General features: G+C 43.8%; 3 protein-coding genes across 4 annotated transcripts in view; 2 read left to right on the top strand and 1 right to left on the bottom strand.

Moving 5' to 3' along the window:
* Positions 1-4,074, top strand: part of TTBK2 (tau tubulin kinase 2) — a 91,384-nt gene extending 87,310 nt beyond the window's left edge. The window contains exons 18-19 of the transcript XR_004777615.2: positions 3,021-3,090; positions 3,345-4,074. The gene's annotated coding sequence lies outside the window, so the exon portion shown is untranslated. The remainder of the gene's footprint in view (positions 1-3,020; positions 3,091-3,344) is intronic.
* Positions 4,075-7,749: 3,675 nt separating this feature from the next.
* On the bottom strand, positions 7,750-9,891 carry LOC118244503 (myb-related transcription factor, partner of profilin-like). Its single transcript, XM_035539540.2, has 2 exons — positions 9,344-9,891; positions 7,750-8,676 (listed from the first exon to the last, which is right to left on the bottom strand). The coding sequence occupies exons 1-2, from the start codon at positions 9,846-9,848 to the stop codon at positions 8,009-8,011; spliced, it is 1,173 nt and encodes a 390-aa protein (XP_035395433.1). The 5' UTR covers positions 9,849-9,891; the 3' UTR covers positions 7,750-8,008.
* A 177-nt stretch (positions 9,892-10,068) lies between these two features.
* Positions 10,069-20,270, top strand: part of CDAN1 (codanin 1) — a 29,489-nt gene continuing 19,287 nt past the window's right edge. Inside the window, exons 1-8 of one of the 2 annotated variants that reach the window (XM_035539318.2) lie at positions 10,069-10,351; positions 12,311-13,011; positions 14,555-14,779; positions 17,058-17,251; positions 17,697-17,819; positions 18,514-18,592; positions 18,992-19,112; positions 20,141-20,250. In XM_035539318.2, coding sequence (XP_035395211.1) covers positions 10,256-10,351; positions 12,311-13,011; positions 14,555-14,779; positions 17,058-17,251; positions 17,697-17,819; positions 18,514-18,592; positions 18,992-19,112; positions 20,141-20,250 — 1,649 coding nt within the window. In that variant the 5' untranslated portion in view covers positions 10,069-10,255. The remainder of the gene's footprint in view (positions 10,352-12,310; positions 13,012-14,554; positions 14,780-17,057; positions 17,252-17,696; positions 17,820-18,513; positions 18,593-18,991; positions 19,113-20,140; positions 20,251-20,270) is intronic. The other variant, XM_050710854.1, reaches the window with a different exon arrangement.

Raw genomic sequence — 20,270 nt, forward strand, 5'->3', positions numbered from 1 at the left:
AGTAAAACCCTGTTAAAAGTAATAGGTGTCATACAGTAGAACAACACTGGCAAGTTGTATGATGGTAGGCACCTATCTAGTACTTAAGCAGGATCAGTAAGCATAAAAAACATCAGTGCTCAAAGGCAGGAGCAATATGAGGTTTTAACTGCTAATATACACAATTATTCAGGAAGTGCAGACCCCTGGGGAGTGACATGGGACATTCATTACAGCCACCAGCCACATCCTATCTTGGGAAATCAGGACATATCCTTGCTTTGAAGTCTGCATGTTTGAGATCAAGATTTCTATCATATCCCGCTAAACAGTCTGGATGTGGAAGAGAGGATCTGGTCCTATATATTTAAAGTAGCTTGAGAGTTTTCATCTGAAAAGCCTTGTAAGAGCTCTACCACTTACAATTTGTGATTATTATGGCATTAACCATAGCTGGCAAAACACACAATTTTGATTTTATATATATATAAATATACATTTGTACATGTGTGTATATACACACTTATATAGATACTGTATATTATATAGAAACAGACATATATGTATATATATATACACACATACTTATGTGTGCATATATACATATAGGTAGCAACGGTCTCAGCTATTGCATCCTGTTTACTGAAGTTCATTTGCCAGAGTGAGCTGAGGCCTGTGGTGCTTTGAATTCGTCTGATCTCTTCTTTATTTACCATAGTTTTGCTATGCCCTAATTCTGATTCTGTGTCTCTTCTATTTTACAAGGCCTGATTGTACAGTCCTACTTTGGCAAAACTCCTTTAAGTCTTTCTTATCGCAGTAATATTTATGCAATGGTTGACTACAGTGCTCCTAAAAAACAGATTGTTTTTCCTCTTTGATGAGAATGTAGACAATGCCAGACATACAGTACAGACTTTCCTGTACACAGAATTTTTCCATAATGAAATAGACATTTGTGTAGAACACTAAGAGGTATACGTTCTGATAAGAAGGTGGTTATTTCAATGTTTTAAAAAGTTCTAATTGCAGATTAGGGATTCTTGCCTCCAATTTTTATATATATGTTAAATCAGAGAGAACTTGAATATTTTAGAAAGGAATAGCAAAATAGAAGAGAGCTCAAACTCATTAATTAGCTCAATAATTAACTCATAATATACTGGTCTTGGGTTTTTCATGCAGGGATGATCCCGTGAGGTGATCAGAGCCGTGCCTCTCTGTTCACTTCCAGTGAGGGAGGGGGTTTTCAGGTGTCTAGGTTAACACCATGATGCCATGCAGCACGTTCTCCATATGCTTTCTAATATAGAGAGTGGTTAGAGAACTGTCAGCTATAGAAAAAAATAATCTTGACAATTATCCTTTAGATGCTCATTCCTATTTCTGAAAGGTGGAATAGCAAAGAGTATTTTTATTCTACTTTTTTAGCTAACCAAGTAGGCAGTGAACTGAAGGTTTTTGTTTGCTGTTTTGCTTTTGGCTTAGCTGTCTTGCCGACAATTTGCAGTAAACAGTAACTTTGGTAAAAGGAAGCAAGGCTTGTTGTTTCGGCTACATGCGGTATGTAGGCGTGAGTCATACTGTTCTTAGCTAACACATGCAATCACATAAACACATGCACCTCACACAAGAATACCTCAGGTGTCCATTCGAAGCCGGTCTTCCTTTCCCCTACATATAACATTTGTAAAAGAGAAATTATATAACAGTCAGCCTAGACTGTGTAATAACTACCTGGAATTATGTTAAGATATTGTAAAATGGAGAAAAGTTTATTTAATCACAGTAACAACAAACCTCATTTGCCTGTGGCTTAAATAATTGGTTTAATATAATAATAATTGGTTTAAATAATAATAATAACCTCTGAGGCTTTTTGTTTTATTTTGTTTTTAAGGAAGAATTGAATAGGAATGTATTGTTTTAAAGTCTAATGTATTAACTTGGCAATTGTTCTAGCCATTCAGGTTTGAGTACGTAGGCTGATTTTACTCTCTGTTGTTGGTAACACATCCTCTCTTAACAGTAGCAGTGACAAACCCTCTAGTACTTTACATTGTTGTGGGATAATAGATACTGCTTTTTCCCAATTTCTAGCTTTCTGCAATGTTTGGCATTTATGCAGGCTGTCTACAGGAGTTACACATTTTCCTTTTGAAAGGCTTCTTCAGCATTATATTCAGAAGCAACCATATGACTGATGCAACAAATTTAGCACAGAGCAAATTATGACCTGCAGAGCTCAGCAGGGAACTAGAACTTGGTCTGCAGGGTACCCAGAGCTTCTGGGGACTGACCGGTCTTCTCCAGCCTTTTATAGCTGAGAGAGAGAAAATGTCTTTTGGAGAACAGGATTGTAATCACAGTGCTCTGAAACAAGCCCTGTGAATCCTGTTGTTCCTTCTTTACCACAGGAGAGGCCCAGCTGACCGCTTAATCTGCATGCCAAAAGTTTTGGTGAGAGTCTCTCTGGTTTTGCTTCAGGCATGTCAAGATTCTCATTAGTGTAGTGCAAAAGTAAACGCACAAAATTTTACATAACAATAATGAATGTGGATTTGAAGTTTCTGCTCTAGGCTTTGAGCAATGCCTTCAAATGTTAGCATATGTGATTTATGTATTTTGCTTCTGTTTCTCCTCTGTCCACACGAATAGCTTGGATCCTTGGGAATTCTTGCTGTTCTTGTGCACATGAAACTTTCAGTAAAGTCAGTATAAGGTCTTGTGATTTTTTTAGCTTTTCTTTTTCCCTGCATAGGGACTTAGTGAATAAATTCACTCTATAAATATTACATTTGCAGTTACTGTATTTTAAATTGGAAAATGCGTATTTTTAATTATCACTATGGCATTACAAGCCTTTTGATACCCCTTATCAGTAAGAATTACTGCTCAGAGTCATCTTTGGCCAAGAATCTGTGGTTTCTTCTAAAAACAATACCGCGGGTGGGCTGCTAATAGAGGTCTTGATCATCCTCAACTGCCTGTGAGAATTCAGCTGGAATTAATTTGTTACAGATGTTTTTTTTCCTTTTTAGATGACTTGATCTTTGACCCAACTCTTATGTAAGGGAGCTGTAATAGCAGCAGACCAGCTTGCTCCAAAAGGTACAGTATAATTAGCTTGGTCTGCCTGGCTCCAGATTCTTTTATACCCCCATCTGCTGTGTGGCAGGCAAGGTCATAAATGTTTAACACAAGGTGCGGTGGGTTTTGTTTTTGGTGTATTTCACATCTTTTCCTTCTGTCTGACTGGAGATCTGGATTGATTGCCCAGCAGCCTTCTCTGCATCCTCTTTGCTTTCTTTGGCTAGAAAGCAGAATTTGAAATTCTTCCTGAACTTCTAACTGTCTTTCTATAGAATCAACCCAGAGACAAGCTGCAGTGTGTGTGTGAACGATGTTAATTTTCAAATGCTTTCCTATGAATATCCAAACCAGTAAATTAAGGAAATCACCAACGATGCCTTCAGACAAGTACTGACTTCTTGAAGCTGTGAGCCAGTGTCCACTAATCTAAAATCTCTGGGCAATACCAAAGAATGAAATTGGTATGTTAACTAAAAATACAATGTTGTCACTCCATAATGAATTACGCACTCAATAACACAATCTGCAGCACAATTAAATCAAGTAGAAAGTGGTTCCGAGGTTCTTTGTTCCTATTGAGGAAGACAAGTGTTGAGTCCTTCAAATTCTCTTGCTCAATAATTGCAGTTCCCTTTCCCCTTCTTGGGAATCTTCTAAGCCATTCTTTTTCTTTTAAGTTTGCTCAGGCACCCAAGAACATAAAGAGTTGATGCCCTTGTAATGGTCATTTGTACATAAAGGTGTAATTATTTATTTTCTCATTTGTACCATATCAAGGCTTTGTACAATGTTTTAAGTTTTGTTTTCAAATTATTTTGTATTTTATTTTTATAAACTGGTTCTAAATAAAATATTCATTCAGCATGCAAAACTTCAACCCTTGAGTGTGTTTGTATGGTGATTTTACTACTTATAAAGTTGAATTTACTTATTTTTTTACTGCTGCACTGTAAACCCTGTACTTTAAACAGAGAAAAAGCTTTGATTTTGATTTTTTTTTCTGGTACAAGAAAGCAAAAAGCAAATGTCTGTTGGTACTACCACATCAAAAGTCAGACACTCATATTGCAAATCAGAATGATTGGATCAATGGGAGTTTTACTGATTTGGCTGGCTGGTGTGCTGTATAACAGTAAGACTAGAAAAAACTCAACCTTCCTCTTCAAAACCCTCCCTTTCTATTTGCTCTTGTTCTTATCCACACTCTGTATCGAATGATTGCCATGGTCAACTCAGATCAATTTTAATAACAATATGGTGGATTTCAGCCTTGTTATTCTGAAAGGCCAGCTACATTTTTTTAACAGACAAAACTGCAATTTCTTACTTAGTCTGAGGCCATGTTAAGCAATTACTTTGGAGGTGACTGGTGTCTGGACATAGTCACTCTGAGCTTTTACAGCCTCTTGTAAAATTACATCCTCTGTGCAATAGTGCAATACACTTTAGCTGCAGATAGCAGAGAAATTAATGAACTAAAATTGTTGCTGAATCTGAGCATTTATTCCATGTGGAGATGCAGTGTTAACCAGTTGCTCTAATTCCCTCCAAGATCCTTTCATTTCTCTTTCTAGTAATACTAGATAAAAGTAGTGTCATCATAATTTATATGTGGTTTATGTGCATGCATGTCTTAGTCCTTGTATGCTGTGGAAAATACTGCTTACTCTGCACAGCAGAACGAGGTTGTTAGTGAAGTCCAGAAGAACTGGAAGAAATTCCTTGGATCTCTTTCTTGGCATTATCACTGTTACGCCATGTACATGAAGCAAATTAAAGGCCAGCTCTGCCCTTGTTCTGTTAAGAGCAGCCAGAAATGTAATGGCATGCTTCTGGAGGGTGTGTGCTTTTGGCACTCTCAGCAAAACCATAATTTGATCACAGAAAAAAGCACATAAAGAAATAGAAAACCGGATGTATTAATTTGAAGGTGAAAATAACAAATTTACACGCTCTGTGCTAGAGACAGGTGAGACAGGAAGCTCACTGAGCTTTCATTATTTAAAATGAGCTTTCATAATTTAATATTTCATTATTTAATCTAAATAATCTTTCATTATTAAGAACACTATGTGAATGGTGATCATACCAGAAATGGAAGATTGGTCTTGACCTGGCTCCAGTATACCTTAGCAGTACAATTGACAGACTGTGGGAAAGATCCAAGACTGGAACAAAAACACTGCAGGAGATCGGTGTTGAGGTTTGGTTGTTGTTTGACTGTTGAAGTGTCTTTCAGCATTACCTGGCTTGCCATCTTCTCATTAACACAGGAGATCCAGTCCACTCACTCTGCTCTTGAGATCTCTGATCTTGAGATCATACTGCACTTCTCTGCCCTTGGACTGTAGCTTCCTCTCATTTAGACTTAAACATGAGAAAGCTGTGTAGTACACACAGGCTAGCTGTCCCTAGAAAGGCTGTAGTAAATGAAATGCAGGAATTAACAAATTGAGAAAGAATTGAAACACCAAAAGAATGTTGGACAGGAAAGAACTGGCTATTGCAACCCAGACAAGCTCAAACCACTGCCCAGAAATACCAGGTAAGCTTCAGATCACATCTTGCTAATCCAACCTGGAATGTCACATTATTAAGTGGCTGCTTTGTTCATGAGAACAAAACACACATGAAGGGTACGTGTTTCAGTTACAGAAAACACTGCTCCAGTGAACCCATCTGTACTAAAGGGAGAGAAATAAAACGGTTTCCAACAGGTTAACATGGAAAGCTTGTAACAATGCAGACTCAAAAATCACATTTGAAAGAATTCATTCTTTCCTGTTTTCAGAGCCAGCAATTTATGAATAAGTCATACCTGTCACCTACACCCTCACCTTTTGTTAGGGACACCTGAAAATGAGAACCTCCTCTTCTTCAAGGCATAGCCCCTGCATTAGTCACAAGTACTTCGTTGATCAGCGAAGTATTCTTGTCATTTTATAGCTGTAATTGAAACAGTACCTGGCTGAGCTTTGGGATTTGACATCCTCTTCCCTCATTTCTTTTTTAGATAGTTCTTTTGAGCCACCTTAAGAATTTTGTTTCCATTCTTCGCTCAGAAATGCCTCAGAAGAAACCTGTTAAAATTCAGCTGTCTTAAGCGTGATCAGACTCATGTACAGACTTGAGGTGAGATACCTTAATTTGAGGTAACTATTCTAAGTGTGTAACTGGGGGTGGGAGCATTCCTTGTATTATTCCTTCATGCTTGCAGCTAGTTACCTCCCAGGTTTATCACATTTTAAAGTAAATGGCCTGATACCCTAATAAATAAAGGAAGTGACCCTCTAGTTTTCTATGGTATAGTGCTCTGTCAAAGCTGACCACAAAAATGACATATCTTACCTAATGTTTTTGTGTTCTTACGCTTCTGGGAGAGTAGTAGTTGGGTTGCCATTCTGTCCATACATCACTTGTTTGCTATGTTCTTGTGGCAGGAACACTTGCACTAAGTCACTGGAAAACTAGAGACAGGTGGTCATTAGCATAGGCCAAATTTATCCATAGAACATAAATATTGGTGATAAATGCTTAAGAGGAGGACCTGAATGACTTTTCAGATGATAAAAGTGCAGGTGAGAGGGTTTCTGTTTTAAGTCCAGTAAGTACACTGCACATACAAACATAGCACCACTGGTAATTTCGAATTTTGCAAAGCAGAACCACTAATATACAAGATTTAAACACACAAGCCTTAAACACATTTTAAGAATAGCATCAGTGACAATAGTTTCCTCCTATTTAAGTATGAAAAGATGCTTCTTCGTCACATTAGGAAAAAATAATTCCTTTGTGCTTGTTTCAGGGTTGGCACCTAACAGGTTACTGTTTGCTCAGATTTTTCCTTTTCTTTCTTTTTCCTTGGATGCATAGTTAAGAGAATGGCAGTTTTTCCTAATCTCTTGGATAGGTAAAGATGAAAGCATCTCTTCATAAACTATGCAAGAGCATTTGTTCTATCTGAAGTCAGCCCCTGCTTCCTATAATTTGTTTAACAGCAAGTCTAAATTCCATTTCATGTAAAACAATATGGAAACTTTTTTTTGCTCAGTATTTCAATGGATGTGGTACTGATTCCAGAAAGCTTGCAAGATCTGGTGAAGACACAGCCTGCTTCTAAGCCATACCAGGAAAAGTTATTCTGTATCAAAAACAGGCATCACTCATCCATTATCGTTTTTGCTGTATTTCTCTATTTTAATCATGTGACAAGAAATAGCCTACTCTGCTAGTGAAGTAAGGCAAAACGCCTCTGAGAAGGTGCATTTGACAAGCTGGGTATGAACAATAGCCAGGTGGAGCAAAGCTGTGTGAATTCTGGGAAGTACATTCATGAATCAACAGCCCAATCCTAAACTATTCCTAGAGGAAGCAGGTATGCCTTCCTGATGCCTCGCACAGCTCAGACTTAACAAAACAAAAACACAAACAAAACAAAACCAACCAAACAGAAAAACATAACCAAGCAAACAGCCTCAACATTCTAATTGTTAGAAAAAGCAACTACTTTAAAACATTAGCTACTTTTGCCATTTGTTTAATAAAAAAACTAAGCAACTGTTGTAAGACAGCTCCTGCTGGTCAGTAACCTTAATGTTACTTTTTCACCCCACTCTCACGCCTTTTATTTTCCCAAAAGGTCACATTAAACAAAGGATAATTCAGACAAGAGTCTTAGTCAAAATAAATCTGTGTTTTTGTTTGTTTTTAAGAGAGTAAGAGGATAATGAGTACAGAAGAAAAACATTAGCCAACTGCAACAGAGTTAACAAACAGGTGATTGGTAATTAGTGTTTAATGCCACCTATAGTGAAATGTTTCCCACTGGGAAAAACGTGGGAGGCAAGTCCATTTTGCTCCTTCAAAGTCACAGGCTGGAGCAGAACATACAACAGCACCTAACACCACAGTCACTGTACATATATTCAAGTTTTTACACGTCTGCAAAGCAGAAGTAGTAGCAGCCATTTGGATGTTCTTTCTTAATGGTTCTCAGGGGGGGCCTAGGAAACTCCGAAGGACCTGGTTCTTGTGACATGGAACTGGAACTGCAGCTGCTGCTTCTGCTGCTGCTTCCCGCCACTTGCGCTCTGCCTCTGTCCTCAGTGGGGGAGACCTGGGGAGAACCCGGGCTCAGGTACCCAGCTGCGGTCTGAGTAGAGGTGGTGGCATACGTTGTCGGGCCAGTGTTGTTTTTCACATACACGTTTTTGATAGCAACAAGTGTCTGCGCCATGATGCTGAGGCTGTTGCTCAGATCTTGCATGCCTTGCTGCAGCAGCCGAAGATTGTGGTTGACACTGTCAAAGCCAGACTGGATCACCTGCATCTGGGTCTGCTGAATCTGCACTAGGTCCGCTTCAGTTATTTCATTTTGGTCTGCCTGGGGCCTGCCTTTTGCTTTGGCTTTTACTTTCCCAGAGGAACCACCACCCGATGTCCCCAGAAAAGGTAGTTGTTCTTGGCTAGGCGGAACCACTGCCATGTCCTCAGAGCTTTCTTCTGGCTCTACCACTTTCACTACTATTTCTTCTTTTAGGTTCATCTTCTCAAGACCAGGTTGATGAGATGGGCCAGGATCATCGTTAAATCCTAGAGGAGCTGGGGGGAGAGGAAAAGCAGAGGAGAGTCAGTGAGGAACCTCACGGTGAGATATGTTCTTATCCACTAAGCACAAACATTAGCCCTTGAACCGAGACTCCACAGCAGTGACTTGCACTGCATTACCTTTGACGTCTCTAGAATACACACTACCTCTATAGGTGGGGGAGAAAAGCGTAAAGATGCATTCCCCTGTTAACTGTATCTTTGTATCCTACAGTTCCCCTCACTGTCCCCACCATGGGGGGCCAAGTTCAAGGTTCCAAAAGACAAATTTCCACTGCAAGCTCACTTCATGCTCTATTGTGTGCCTGGTAACCCGTAACAGCGTGGACTAGGCACTGCTTGCAAGAAATCCCTCAGTTTGAAGGTGATTGTTTCAGTGCACTAAGGCCATGTCTCTTGTAGACATAAGAACTTATGTATTTGCAGGGCCTTGGACAGCCTAGCACTGTGGGCTGGCGTTTTATCTTTGCGTTTGCAAGGACAGAGCCTACAAGCGTGGACGCAAGCATCTGGGTCTAGCACCTCACGGCCACGGGGTCTACTCTCATGTGCTGCTTTGATGCGACTTGGACGGTGCGCAGCGTGCAGTCCGCCAGCCCCACGCACACACCGTGCGCTTTCAAGGGGCAAAGGCAGCGCCCCGCGGGGGCCCCGCACTCACCAATCTCCCCCACGGCAGCGCCGGGCAGCTCCAGCGTGTCGATGCCGCCCACGATGGGCACGGCCTCGGCGGGCAGCAGGGAGCCGTAGGCGCGGTGGTGGTGGTGGAGGCGGTGGAGGTGGTGGTGGTGGTGGTGGTGGCGGCCGGGCGGCGCGGCGGCGGCGGGCGGCATCTCCTCGGGGGCCAGCAGGAGGCCGAGGCCGAGCGCGGCGGCGGGGCCCGGCGGCCCGCAGCCCTGCGACAGGCGGCACAGCTTGCTGCGGTCGCGGCGCTTCAGGTCCCGCCAGCGCTTCTTCAGGTCCTCCACGTCGCGGGGGCAGGCGGCCACCGGGTTCACCTTGTGCCGGATCAACTCCCAGACCTTCCGCTTCTGGCCCGGCGACGCGCGGCCCGGCCCGGCGGCGAACAGCAGCTGCTCGTGCTTCAGCACCTGCTCGATCAGCACCTCCGTCTCCGCCTCGTTGAAATTGGCCTTGCGCCGCTTCGGCGAGTCCTCGGCCATCATCACCGGCCGCCGCCGCCGCCGCCCAGGGGGGCCGGGGCGGCCCGCAGGGGGCCCCCGCCCGGCGCCGGCGGGCGGGCGCGGAGCCGCGGGGGGCGCCGCTGCCCCTTCCCCCGCCCCGGCCCGCGGCTGCCGCCGCCGCCGCTAGGCCGGGCCCCGCGCCCTGCCGGGGAAGGGAGCACCGCGCATGAGAGGAAAGGACGCGGGCGGCCGGCGCAGGCGACCCGTGACCCGCGTGCTGACATGGGGAGGGGGCCCGGCCCCGGGCCCGGCCCGCTCCGCCCCCGCCCGCGGTCCCCGCCGCCGGCCCGCCCCTGCTGTTGCTCCTGCCCGCTACCGCCCGGCACGGCACGGCACGGCACGGCCCCGCCGCGCCTTGTGCGCCTGCTCGGCGGCGGCAGCGGCCGGGAATGGCGGCGGTTTTGGAGCTGCTGCTGCGCGAGGAGGTGGCGGTCGGCGCCGTGCTGCGCTGGCTCCGCCAGGGGCCCGGGCACCGCCCCGCTGAGGTAACCGGGGCCGGGGCCTGGGCGGAAAGTTTGCCCGCGGCGGGCCGAGGAGACCGTTAGGAGCCGCCGGGCCCGGGGCCTGCAGCTCCGGCCGAGGGCTCGGTGTGGGGCCCGGAGCGAGCTCCTGGCTCGGTGCTCGACCCGGCAGGGCCCGGAGAAGGGTCCGGTAGGACGGCGGGTGGGCTCCTGCTGGGCCCCGGCACACCGAGCTGTGCCGCGGACATGTGGGGGTTCGCGTGGTTCGTACCCACAGACGGGCTCTGGGCGCTGGTGTTTCGGTGATAACGTAGGGAAAGAGGACCTGTAGTTAAAGCACTTGACCAGAGCCCCTCGGAACGCACTGAGGTAAAATCAGAACCTGCTGCTGTCACCCCAAACTTGTGTGGGAAGAAGCACCGTGGGTCGTCCTGCGCTCCTTAAAGGGTGACTTGCAGAAGTGGCCCTGGTGGCTTGGGTAGCAGAGCACAGGGCTGCGGGGGCTCTGCTGACTGACTGAAAAGTTTGGCCTTGGTGGGGAATTGCTGCCTGCCTGTCACGGATGGGAGCAGCCCGGCTGCTCAGGCTGAGGGAGCAAGCGGCAGGCTTGCAGCTGGCAGCTGTTGACAGGTTGCCCTTGTCCCGCAGTGGAGGATCCGCACCTCTGTTAGTTTGCACAGAGAAAGATGAGTGGAAGCAGGTTGTGCTCAGAACAGGTTGAGAAACTGTCTGACCTTGTGCACAGACTGTAACCTTACCTGTCAGCCTCTACACTAAGCCCAGGTGGGCACCTGAGGAAATGACAGAACATGTCTTGCTCTAGCTTTCGTGGCAGTTTCTCTCTGGAGCTGGTGAGAAGCTGGGTCTTCGGCCACCTGATGGGGTTTGTATTCTGACCTGTTTTTCACAGAGCATGAGAGTGTCCCACTGACTGGGGCTGCCTGTCTGTTACTGGGTTGTGCCAGTCTCGTACTTCTCTAGGAAGCTGCACAGGTTCCATGCTTTCAAATCAGAACTTCACTGTTGGTGTCGAGGATGGCAGGAGACAAATCACGGCCCTGCTTTCACTGCCTCCTTTCATAGAAACAGTTCCTTCCAAAATAGTGTTTGTTCTCTTTTTGTATAGTGGAGATGTGAATGTGCCTGCAATTATTTTAATATTAGTAAGGAGTAAGTTGCTGTCTCCGAGAGCTTCTTCTGCTATTATTGCAAATGTTGCTGAATGAATGCCATTGAGAGGAAACAGAAAAGTATTAAGAATAAAATAAATATTACCCAGCATACAAAGCTTTGAACTGTGCATGTCATATGAGGTCTTTTTGACTAGTTTTACTCTGGTAAGATCACCATCTGTTTTGATTTTACATTTGTTGATTCTGTGGTGATTTTTTTGGTTTTGTTTAGGTTTCTTAAGTATGAACTTCATGTACCGTGAGGTTGCGTGGTCTCTGTTACAGCTCTGTGGGATCTCAAACAAGGAAATTATTTAACTGAAATGGAAGAGCAGTTTCGGTCTTGTATTTGGCACTGAAAGTGCTTAAATGTTTGTTATTACAGCACCCCTCTGTGGGAGCAGGGGGTATTTGTAGATGAGTAGGTAACGGATAAGTTGCAGATTTTATTTTTTTATGTTAGAATTATCTGTCTTACTTTGAAACATTGGACTTAAAGGTGCCAGTTGCTCCATATTCTTGCTGGCTGTAGCTTCGGTATTACGGGTGTCTCCAGGAGACAGTTCTGCTGATTCCCAGTTGGAGACCAAAGTGAATGACACCATCTGAAAACTCCTGCCAAAATGGCTTGTGTGGAGGGTGGGTTACAGATCTATGACTGGTGCTATGATCACTTGAATTTTAGTGGCCTGCTTTGACAAATCATGTTGGTTTTTATGGTGTATCGCAATCCCACAGTAACTACTAGATGAGTGAAAAGAAGGAATCAGGTAGCATCTTTATGTTAATGCTTTGTCCTCTTTCCTCGCAGGAGAACCACATCCATGACAAGCTGGTGTCTCTCAGTTTGCTTCAGAAAGACTTTGTGCCTTTTCTGCTGAACTTTTTAAGGGAGCAGACCAGCCAGATCCTGACTAATGGACCCTCTACTCCAGCTAAAACTCCCAATTCCAAGGCCCATGGGAGCCAAAGGACAGGATCAGAAAGGAGAGCAGGCCATGCGACTAGCAGCCGAGTGCAGCTGTTTTCCCAAAGGACTTCGGTGACCTCTTGCACCACAGATACCAGCTTTTCCCCCGCTGCTGCATCCAGTGGCTCTTCTTCCTTTTCAGGGTCAAACCTGTCAAGCCCTTGCAGCGACTTCCCTAGCATGGCCTCCAGTAGCAGCCCGAGCTTTGGGTACAGCCCTGTGCTTAACCACAGCGAGAGGCGCTCATCTCAGAAGGCCAGCCTGGGGAGCTTCCTGACAGCTACGCCTGAAGCCCTGCCAGCGAGGCGAGGCAGAAGGAAAGGCGGCAGCGCAGTCAGCGCTTCTGGCCGGCAGGTGCCTCGGGATCTGGGGCGTTCCCTTGCTGAAGAGGAAGATGGAAAGAATGACACTCCCTCGTGGAGTGGAGGGAGAAGAAAGCGGAGTGAAGTGCCTCTTGTTTCTGCTAGATCCCCACCCAGCCAGCTAAATCTTAACAACCTGGAGGAGTTTCCACCTATGGGTGCAGCCTCTGGCTGGACAAAGTAAGAGGGAGTCTACCTCACTGCCTCATTCGGGTTGTGCTGCAGGTTACTGTTCCTTGACTAGCTCATCCTGTTGTGCATGTCCAAATACAAAAGATGCTGTAATAAACAGTACCTGGGGGCTGGCTTCTTGTTCTCCTTGGCCAGGAGAGTCTTGTAGCAGTTGCCATATAGGGGAATATGGTCAGCTTTCCTCTCTGAACTCAACCTGGTTGCCTCTTCAGCCTTATGATGTGCCTGCAGCTTGCCATTTCACAGGCCAGCTGATATGAGAGTGACCACATCTTTCTCCTTGTGTGTTCTAACAAGTCAGCATTATCTTTGCTCTTCACATTTCTTTTTTAACACAATAGCAATTGCTAATGAAGAGCAGTCCTAGAAGGTTCTTCAGCTTTATTGATGCTGGGGAGAAAAGCTTTTTGATTGATGTTCTGTGAATTCTGGTAATGAACGTTAGTGTGCAGCTTCATTTGTGTAATGAAGTTATGGACAAAATAGCTGGCCAATGCCCATGTTCTCTTTGGTCTTCAGCAAACCCTGGCCTCCCTGGTGACTTTGTCTTTTCTTTTGGGTAGCTGTTTGTCTGGTGGTTGCCTCAATACTTTGAGATTTTACTCTTTAAAATCTTCATTACCAAATGTAATAGTTTCATATCAGCCTGTTTGCTCTGTAAACCAAGCAGTGGCCTCTGAAAGTGGGACTTTCTAGTTGGACAAGTAAAATTTCAGCTAAAAATCAGTAAGTCCATGGGTCTGTATGGGAGCTGTGTTTGTGGAGAACATCCTCAGGCTGGCTGTTTAGGGTGCAGCTGCCTGTATAATGCTCTAGATAATGCTTTGGCCAAGGGAGATAAGGTGTATTCCGAGAGTGGACAGTAAGTCTGTTTTCCTCGGTTGCACTACACCCAGCTGGGGAAAAAGGTCATGCAGTGTGTAGAAGCCAGCACTAGAGCAATTTTGAGAACCCTATAGCAATTAATGTGTAGCAACCAGCATTTCCTTGAGAAATGTAATGCTTTATGTTCCGTGTCTAATTTCCTCTTTCTCTTACTGTATTACAGAGCCTCTTCCTGAAGGACCAGTCTAGGTAGCTTGTACAGGAGGAATGGGTTTACCTAAACTTAAAGGGTAGCTCAGGAGCCTGGACAGGAGCCCGCACTGCTACTGATAGACAGCAGCAGCTTGTTTGTTTTTTCTTTATGGTTTTGTTAGAAACTGCTGGTGAATTTATTTTTTTGCTAAAATAATGCATACCCTGTCCTCTCAAACTAGAAATGTTTGGAGGAGTGCTGTGGCACTCTGTGTTACCTGCCCTGTGCCAGCAGCGGGCTGTTTTTCACCATCTGTAGCTCTGGGGCTGCTGGCAGTGACTAGAATCAAGTCAGCAACCATAGGTGAAGTTTAGAAATTCACTATCCTGACTTGATATCTGGTTTATTTCAGCATTAGGTTCTTCTGGAAGAGTTTAATGCCTATCAGTCTTGCGACCTAGTTTCTTCTGTTGTTTTGGTGATTTCAACAAAATCCCTTCTCAACTTTTTCAGCAAAAGTAAGCCGTCAAGGAGAATCAACCCCACTCCTGTAAGTGCCGAGCGCCCCCTTTCAAAGCCAAAGACGTGCTTCACTTCTACACCTGTCAGCCAGTCTCCAGCTGCTCGGTTTTCATCTGGGTCAAACCTTGAGGCCTTTAGTACTGTCCAGGAAGGAAACCTTACTTCTGTGATAAGCAGCAGCCTTCAAGAGGAGAGGGAGATGCTGAAGAAAGAACGGTACGGTCTGAGCATGATGGTGATGGGCTTGTATTGATTCTTAATTCTCTTGTCTTAAGATGGTACCAATGTGAGAGTGGAAATGAAGAATATCCAAAGAATATCTAAACCAGATATTGGTAACCTCAAACTATACTTTGCCTAAACATAACTGTGACTCTGGTATTAGACTACATATTAATGCAGTTAGCTCATGCTTGTTGTTTTGAAGGTGTGCTGACTCTGGAACAATGACCCTTATTTTATCTTCAGGAGTCTTTACAGCTTTCTTATGACTGCCTCTTCATGGGTTTGCACGTGTCATTATCTCCTGTGCAGCGTTCCTTAAGTTGCACAAGTGAACCAAGTGGGTTCAAGCTACAGTAACTGGGCTGTGTTTGAAGACTGCAGCTGTGGTGACAGGCACAGTTTAGTTTGAAGAAAATGAGTTAATGATGCAAACGTGAGGAAAGTGTTAATGATTTTGCAAGTTAGTTAGACAAACACTAGCTTGCAGTCAGAGAATATGGGACATGGGTAGCATGACGTTGTTTTTGAAGTTGCTACTGCAGCTATCTATTTAAAATAGTGTGTGCTGGGAGGTGAGGTGAATTCTAGCTTCAGGTTTTGTGCCTGATGTTCAATTACTGCGTGACTTTTGTTCTATGTAAAATAATCACCCTTAGACTGTGAGGATTCATGTATTGGGGGGAAAAACAAACAAAAACAAAGCGCAGTGGTATAGAAACTATTTTTTGTAATTGCTGACACGACTGTTAATATTCTTTGTAGCTTTTGTTCTTGGGGAAAGTATTGGGTACACATGGATGGAATTCTTTCCCTAGTAAGCCTTGCAGTTCACTCTAGCGGGACCAGAATTGGCTGAAACTGACCCACCAGATTCTCATGAATTACCATTTGTATGGGGCTTGTAACAGAACTACTCAAGTTCAAACCTGCCTCTGTGCACTTCTTCAGTGAAGCACGTATTCCAGTCTGAATTCTACCTGAAAGGTTCCAGTAATCTGTACAAACTAAAGCAGGTGAAATAGCAGTATGTGAGCTGGGTTTGGCCTGTGAGGTGATCTCTGACCCATCGTGCTTCCACTGAAATGGTGAGTGCTTGGAGCTGGGAGCTGCTGTTGTGTCCTCCGTAGCAGTGGGGAAGTGAGGTACAAAACTGACACAGCTTCCAGCCAACTGGGTCACACTGAGCAATGGCAAAGGATGAAATTCATGGTGAGGTAGATGATGACACTGAAGCAGAAGTGAAACAGTGTAACTGCATTGTTGGAGTCTTAGTGTGGTGGGTTTAAGAAGTGCTTAATATGAAATAATTTTCTTCAATCTGTCAATCGGGTGCTTATGTTCATTGCAAGACATACGTTACTAAATAACCTTTCTACTTCCATTTTGGGACTGACTTGTTCTTTATTGCAGCAGTTCACAGTTAGGCCAGCAGAAAAGTTCTTTGCTACAGCGAAAAATGTTTCTGTCTTCCTGACAGCCTTTAAAGTGACTCTTAAATTTTACTTTTAAGACAATTTGGGTGTAAGTGGGTGTGATGTTGCCAGCGTGGATGTTCCATAGGGATCTTTAATGGTCATTTGCTATTGCTATTAATGGCCTTTTTTCCTGCTTCTCATGTGTCTTACATATGCCACTCTGCTCCTGCATTTTGGATGACCTCTGAGGCATTTTTTTTTTTTAACAATGCCTATATTTAACTGAGTAATTGTTCCTGATTTAGAATCCCACAATTGAAGTGGTTTGTTCCTTCTGTTGTTTAACTTGTCAGTATGGGATTTCACGAGTTGTTGCATTGCCTTTCCATGTAGTGGTATTACATCTTCTCAGATAATCATTAATTTGTAAATATAGCTGAAAGTATGGATGTGAACCTTATTTTCATAGATTTTACAGTGTCTAGCTGTCAGAAATTGTACATGTAATATTTTTCTTTTTTTAGGATAGGTTCAATGTCCTTAGCAAATACCAGTTGAGGTGAGAAGAAGCAATAGCAAAGGTTAGTTAGATAATTTTGCCAAAGTGACATGGTGTGTCAGCAGAGTAGGAATTTGTGGTTCTTTTGATTGTTAGCCCTAGGATCCTGTCTCATTAAGAAAAATATGTGTTAAATTACTGTCATGCTATAAGCAGCCTTAGGCAGTATAAATGATGAGTTCAGTTATTGCAGGATTTCTTTCATGCTCTACTGCCAGGGAAAGGCCTCTTCTGATCACAGGGCTGCTGTGTATCATCTTCAGTCACGTGGCATGTTGCTGCTCTTGAATTTCAGATGCAAGTTGCTGCACCAGGCGTCTTCTCCTGCAGGGATATCTCTTGATCCTGGTACTCCTACTAAGCCTAGTTACACTCGCAGTGCAAGCCTTCCTGCTGAGAGCCATCTGGTGACCTGTGCGGATCCTGCTAAGGTTTCTTGCAAGAAGCAGTTGGAGTGTCTGGCACGGCTCTACTCATCATGCATAGCAGGTGAGGACTAAGATGTGAGACTGACCTTTCTGTGCACTTTGAACTTGCATGTGTGTTGCAAAGGGGAGATAGATGAGAAGTGAAAGTTGTGGGATAGTTACAGTGTACAAATAACATCTGGAAAAATAAACTAAATCGACACAGTTATTAAAACAGATGGATTCTAGGTAAAAGTTTAGGGAAGGAGATGAACCTGATGTAGTGCTCTGACCTGCAGGAGGCTAAAGTTGTATGATCCTATCTGATGAGGTAAATTTGAACAACCAGACCATTCCCTAACATGTCCTTCCTGTAATTCCCATGTTGATATATACTCTGGTTGTGTGTGGGGAGGGAGTTATTTACTGACTATGCCATAGAACAGTTTTCTATCTTTTTACCTTTATTTATTAAATCAGGTTAATACTGAATATTCATCTTTACTATCTAATTTCTTCTCTTCCAGAAAACCTGGTACCAAATATTTTTCTGGAGCTTTTTTTTGTTCTGCAGCTGTTAACATCTAAAGGCACTTCTACTGCAGAAGAAGAAGAGGAGACTGACCTTGAAGTTAATGAAAGAAGTAAAGGTAAGCAATAGAACTGAGTGGAAAGAATGTCCTTCATGGAATGATAATGTGGTATAGATAAGTTGACCTTAGCTTGGACAATTAGTCATAAATCCCATAAATAACACTGTGGGACTCATCTGAGATGCTGACAAAAAACATTCATGCATGGGCAGTGCTTCTGCAGCATGATAGAGCAGAGTTACTAGATAATGTTTGAATCTACTTTTCTGCTGTTGTGTGTGAATACCCATAGCTACTTGCTAAAAGAAACTTTCAGAGAGAAGGGTGGATATGGAAGGGTCTCTCTTCCATTTGTCCTTGCAACTCAAAAGTGCTGCTGACTTGAGAAGGCTGAGCAGGAATCTTTTCTTTCCCATACAGCATTAAACAATTTAGCTGCCGTTAGTATAGGAAAGATGGGGATTTGTCTATTGAGGTGCCAGGAAATATGAACTTCTGGAAACTGGATACTGGTCTGGAAGACTGTTTAGCTCTCTGGATATGGAGTTAGAATCATAGAATCATAGAATCATTAAGATTGAAAAAGACCTTCAAGATCATCTGGTCCAACCATCACCCTATTACCAATGTCACCCACTAAACCATGTCCCTAAGCGCCAGGTCCAACACATTCCTCAGGAGCTAATTGTTGATCATTTAGTTTATAAATGGCGACAGGTGCTGTTGTCTCACACTTATTTCTTCTCATTAGATGCATCGGGGAGACAGCATTTCCGAAGTGTGCACAATTGTGTTTACTTTGCTGTTCAAGTCTTGGATTATCAATATGAGTGAGTTGAGGCTTTTTTTCTCTGCTCATGTCTGCAGATGTGTGTGAGATGAAGCAAGTGTGCTTGGATTTTAGAGCTTTACTACTTCCAGGCATGGAGTTACTAATTTTCCCTAAAAATACACAACTCAGCCTGAATTTGGATGTGTCTTTGAATTTCCCTTATGCTGGTCTGTCTGCTGAACTTCAGTGTGATTGTGCAAGAATGGGAAAGTCATGAGATGAAAGCAATGAAAAAGTGTCCCTACAGATGCCAATGGGATTTGATCCTGAGTGCCTGGGGCTTAGAACTCTTTACCTGGTAGCTTTGTAAAAGATAATCAGACATAAAGAAATGATTATGCTTATGGTGTTGTTTATGTCTGTATGTCTGTGGGTTTTATGGATGTTGTCTTGGCAGAATTATTTCCCATTTAGAAAAGGGGACACTGAAGTTCTTGGCTGAAAATGAACGGATTGCATCTTTTTCTCCTACCTTGCATGAGAGGCTCAGGCAGGCTTATGAAAGCAGCACAGCCAAGGTGAGTATTGGCAGACCTCAACTGATGCTATCTCATACCTTCGTGGTAGTGTTCTTTTATTTATGTTGGCCTTAATGCTTATGCTCGTTCCTGCTACTGTGAGTATCTTGTCATGTCTTCTTTGGGAAGTGTCTGAAAGTGTACTTTTTTTTTTGGCTATGGGTGAGTGAATTGCAAGTTGTAGTGACTGCTAGCTGTGAATCGCTGCTGGCCGGCCATACATTGTTCTCCAGGTGCTGACTCAGCCAATGACTTTGACAGGGTCAAGTTTTGCTTTTGAGATTCATGTCTGCTAAACATGGATCCCAGAACAATGGCCAACTAGATGCAATGTCAGAATGTAGTTTGGGAGAGGTGGACTTTTTTAATAGCTACAGACTCCTTTTCAGAAAACAAAGTTTCAGAGGAAACAGTGTGGCCTGGGAAAACTGGTTTCCTGATATAATCACCTGAGTTAGGGAACTGAAAGCGGATGCTTGGAATACCCGCCTTAGTTTATTTTGTATTTAGTTTCGTCCGTCTTTTAAAAATGGGAATTGTTCTTGGCAAAGAAAATACAGTGTACTTTCTGAGAGTAGGGCCCATCAATAGCTGCGCAGTTCAGTTAAAGCTGTAGGTAAAGGTCTTCTGTTACCTGAAGGCATGTACTTTTTGAATAGGAGAAAGAATACAGAAATTGCCAGCTACTGTTCTGCATTCTCGTAAGCTCTATATCGAAGACACACTTTGGCTGTTTGCAAATCATTGTTTCCACATGGAAATGCTAGCTGCAGTCTAGTCTGCTGAGATTTCTTAGAGAGATGAGGTGTTTCCATTCATAATGAGTGATTCTGCCTCTGCAGTGTAATACCGGTTTTGTAGCCATTCGTGTTTACTAGCACTTAGCAAATGGAAGCAGTTAGGAAATGGCTACAGCCTGAACAGCTCAACTAGTGATACCTGTTTTCCTCATCACCTCTCTTCACTGCTTTCTCTAGGTGTCAAGTTGTTGGATAAATCAGAGACTTATGCTTTTATATTTTCAACAGGTCTCTCTTCTGCTGCCATGCTCTGTACAATCTGTTTCTTTCCAGCCAGAAACTGACAATCGCTCTAACTTTCCCAGTGACAGAGCATTTCACATATTTAAGAAACAAAGGTAAGTTTCTTTTGCTGTTG

The sequence above is a fragment of the Cygnus atratus genome, chromosome 5 (genome assembly GCF_013377495.2).
Source record: "Cygnus atratus isolate AKBS03 ecotype Queensland, Australia chromosome 5, CAtr_DNAZoo_HiC_assembly, whole genome shotgun sequence".
NCBI lineage: Eukaryota > Metazoa > Chordata > Aves > Anseriformes > Anatidae > Cygnus > Cygnus atratus.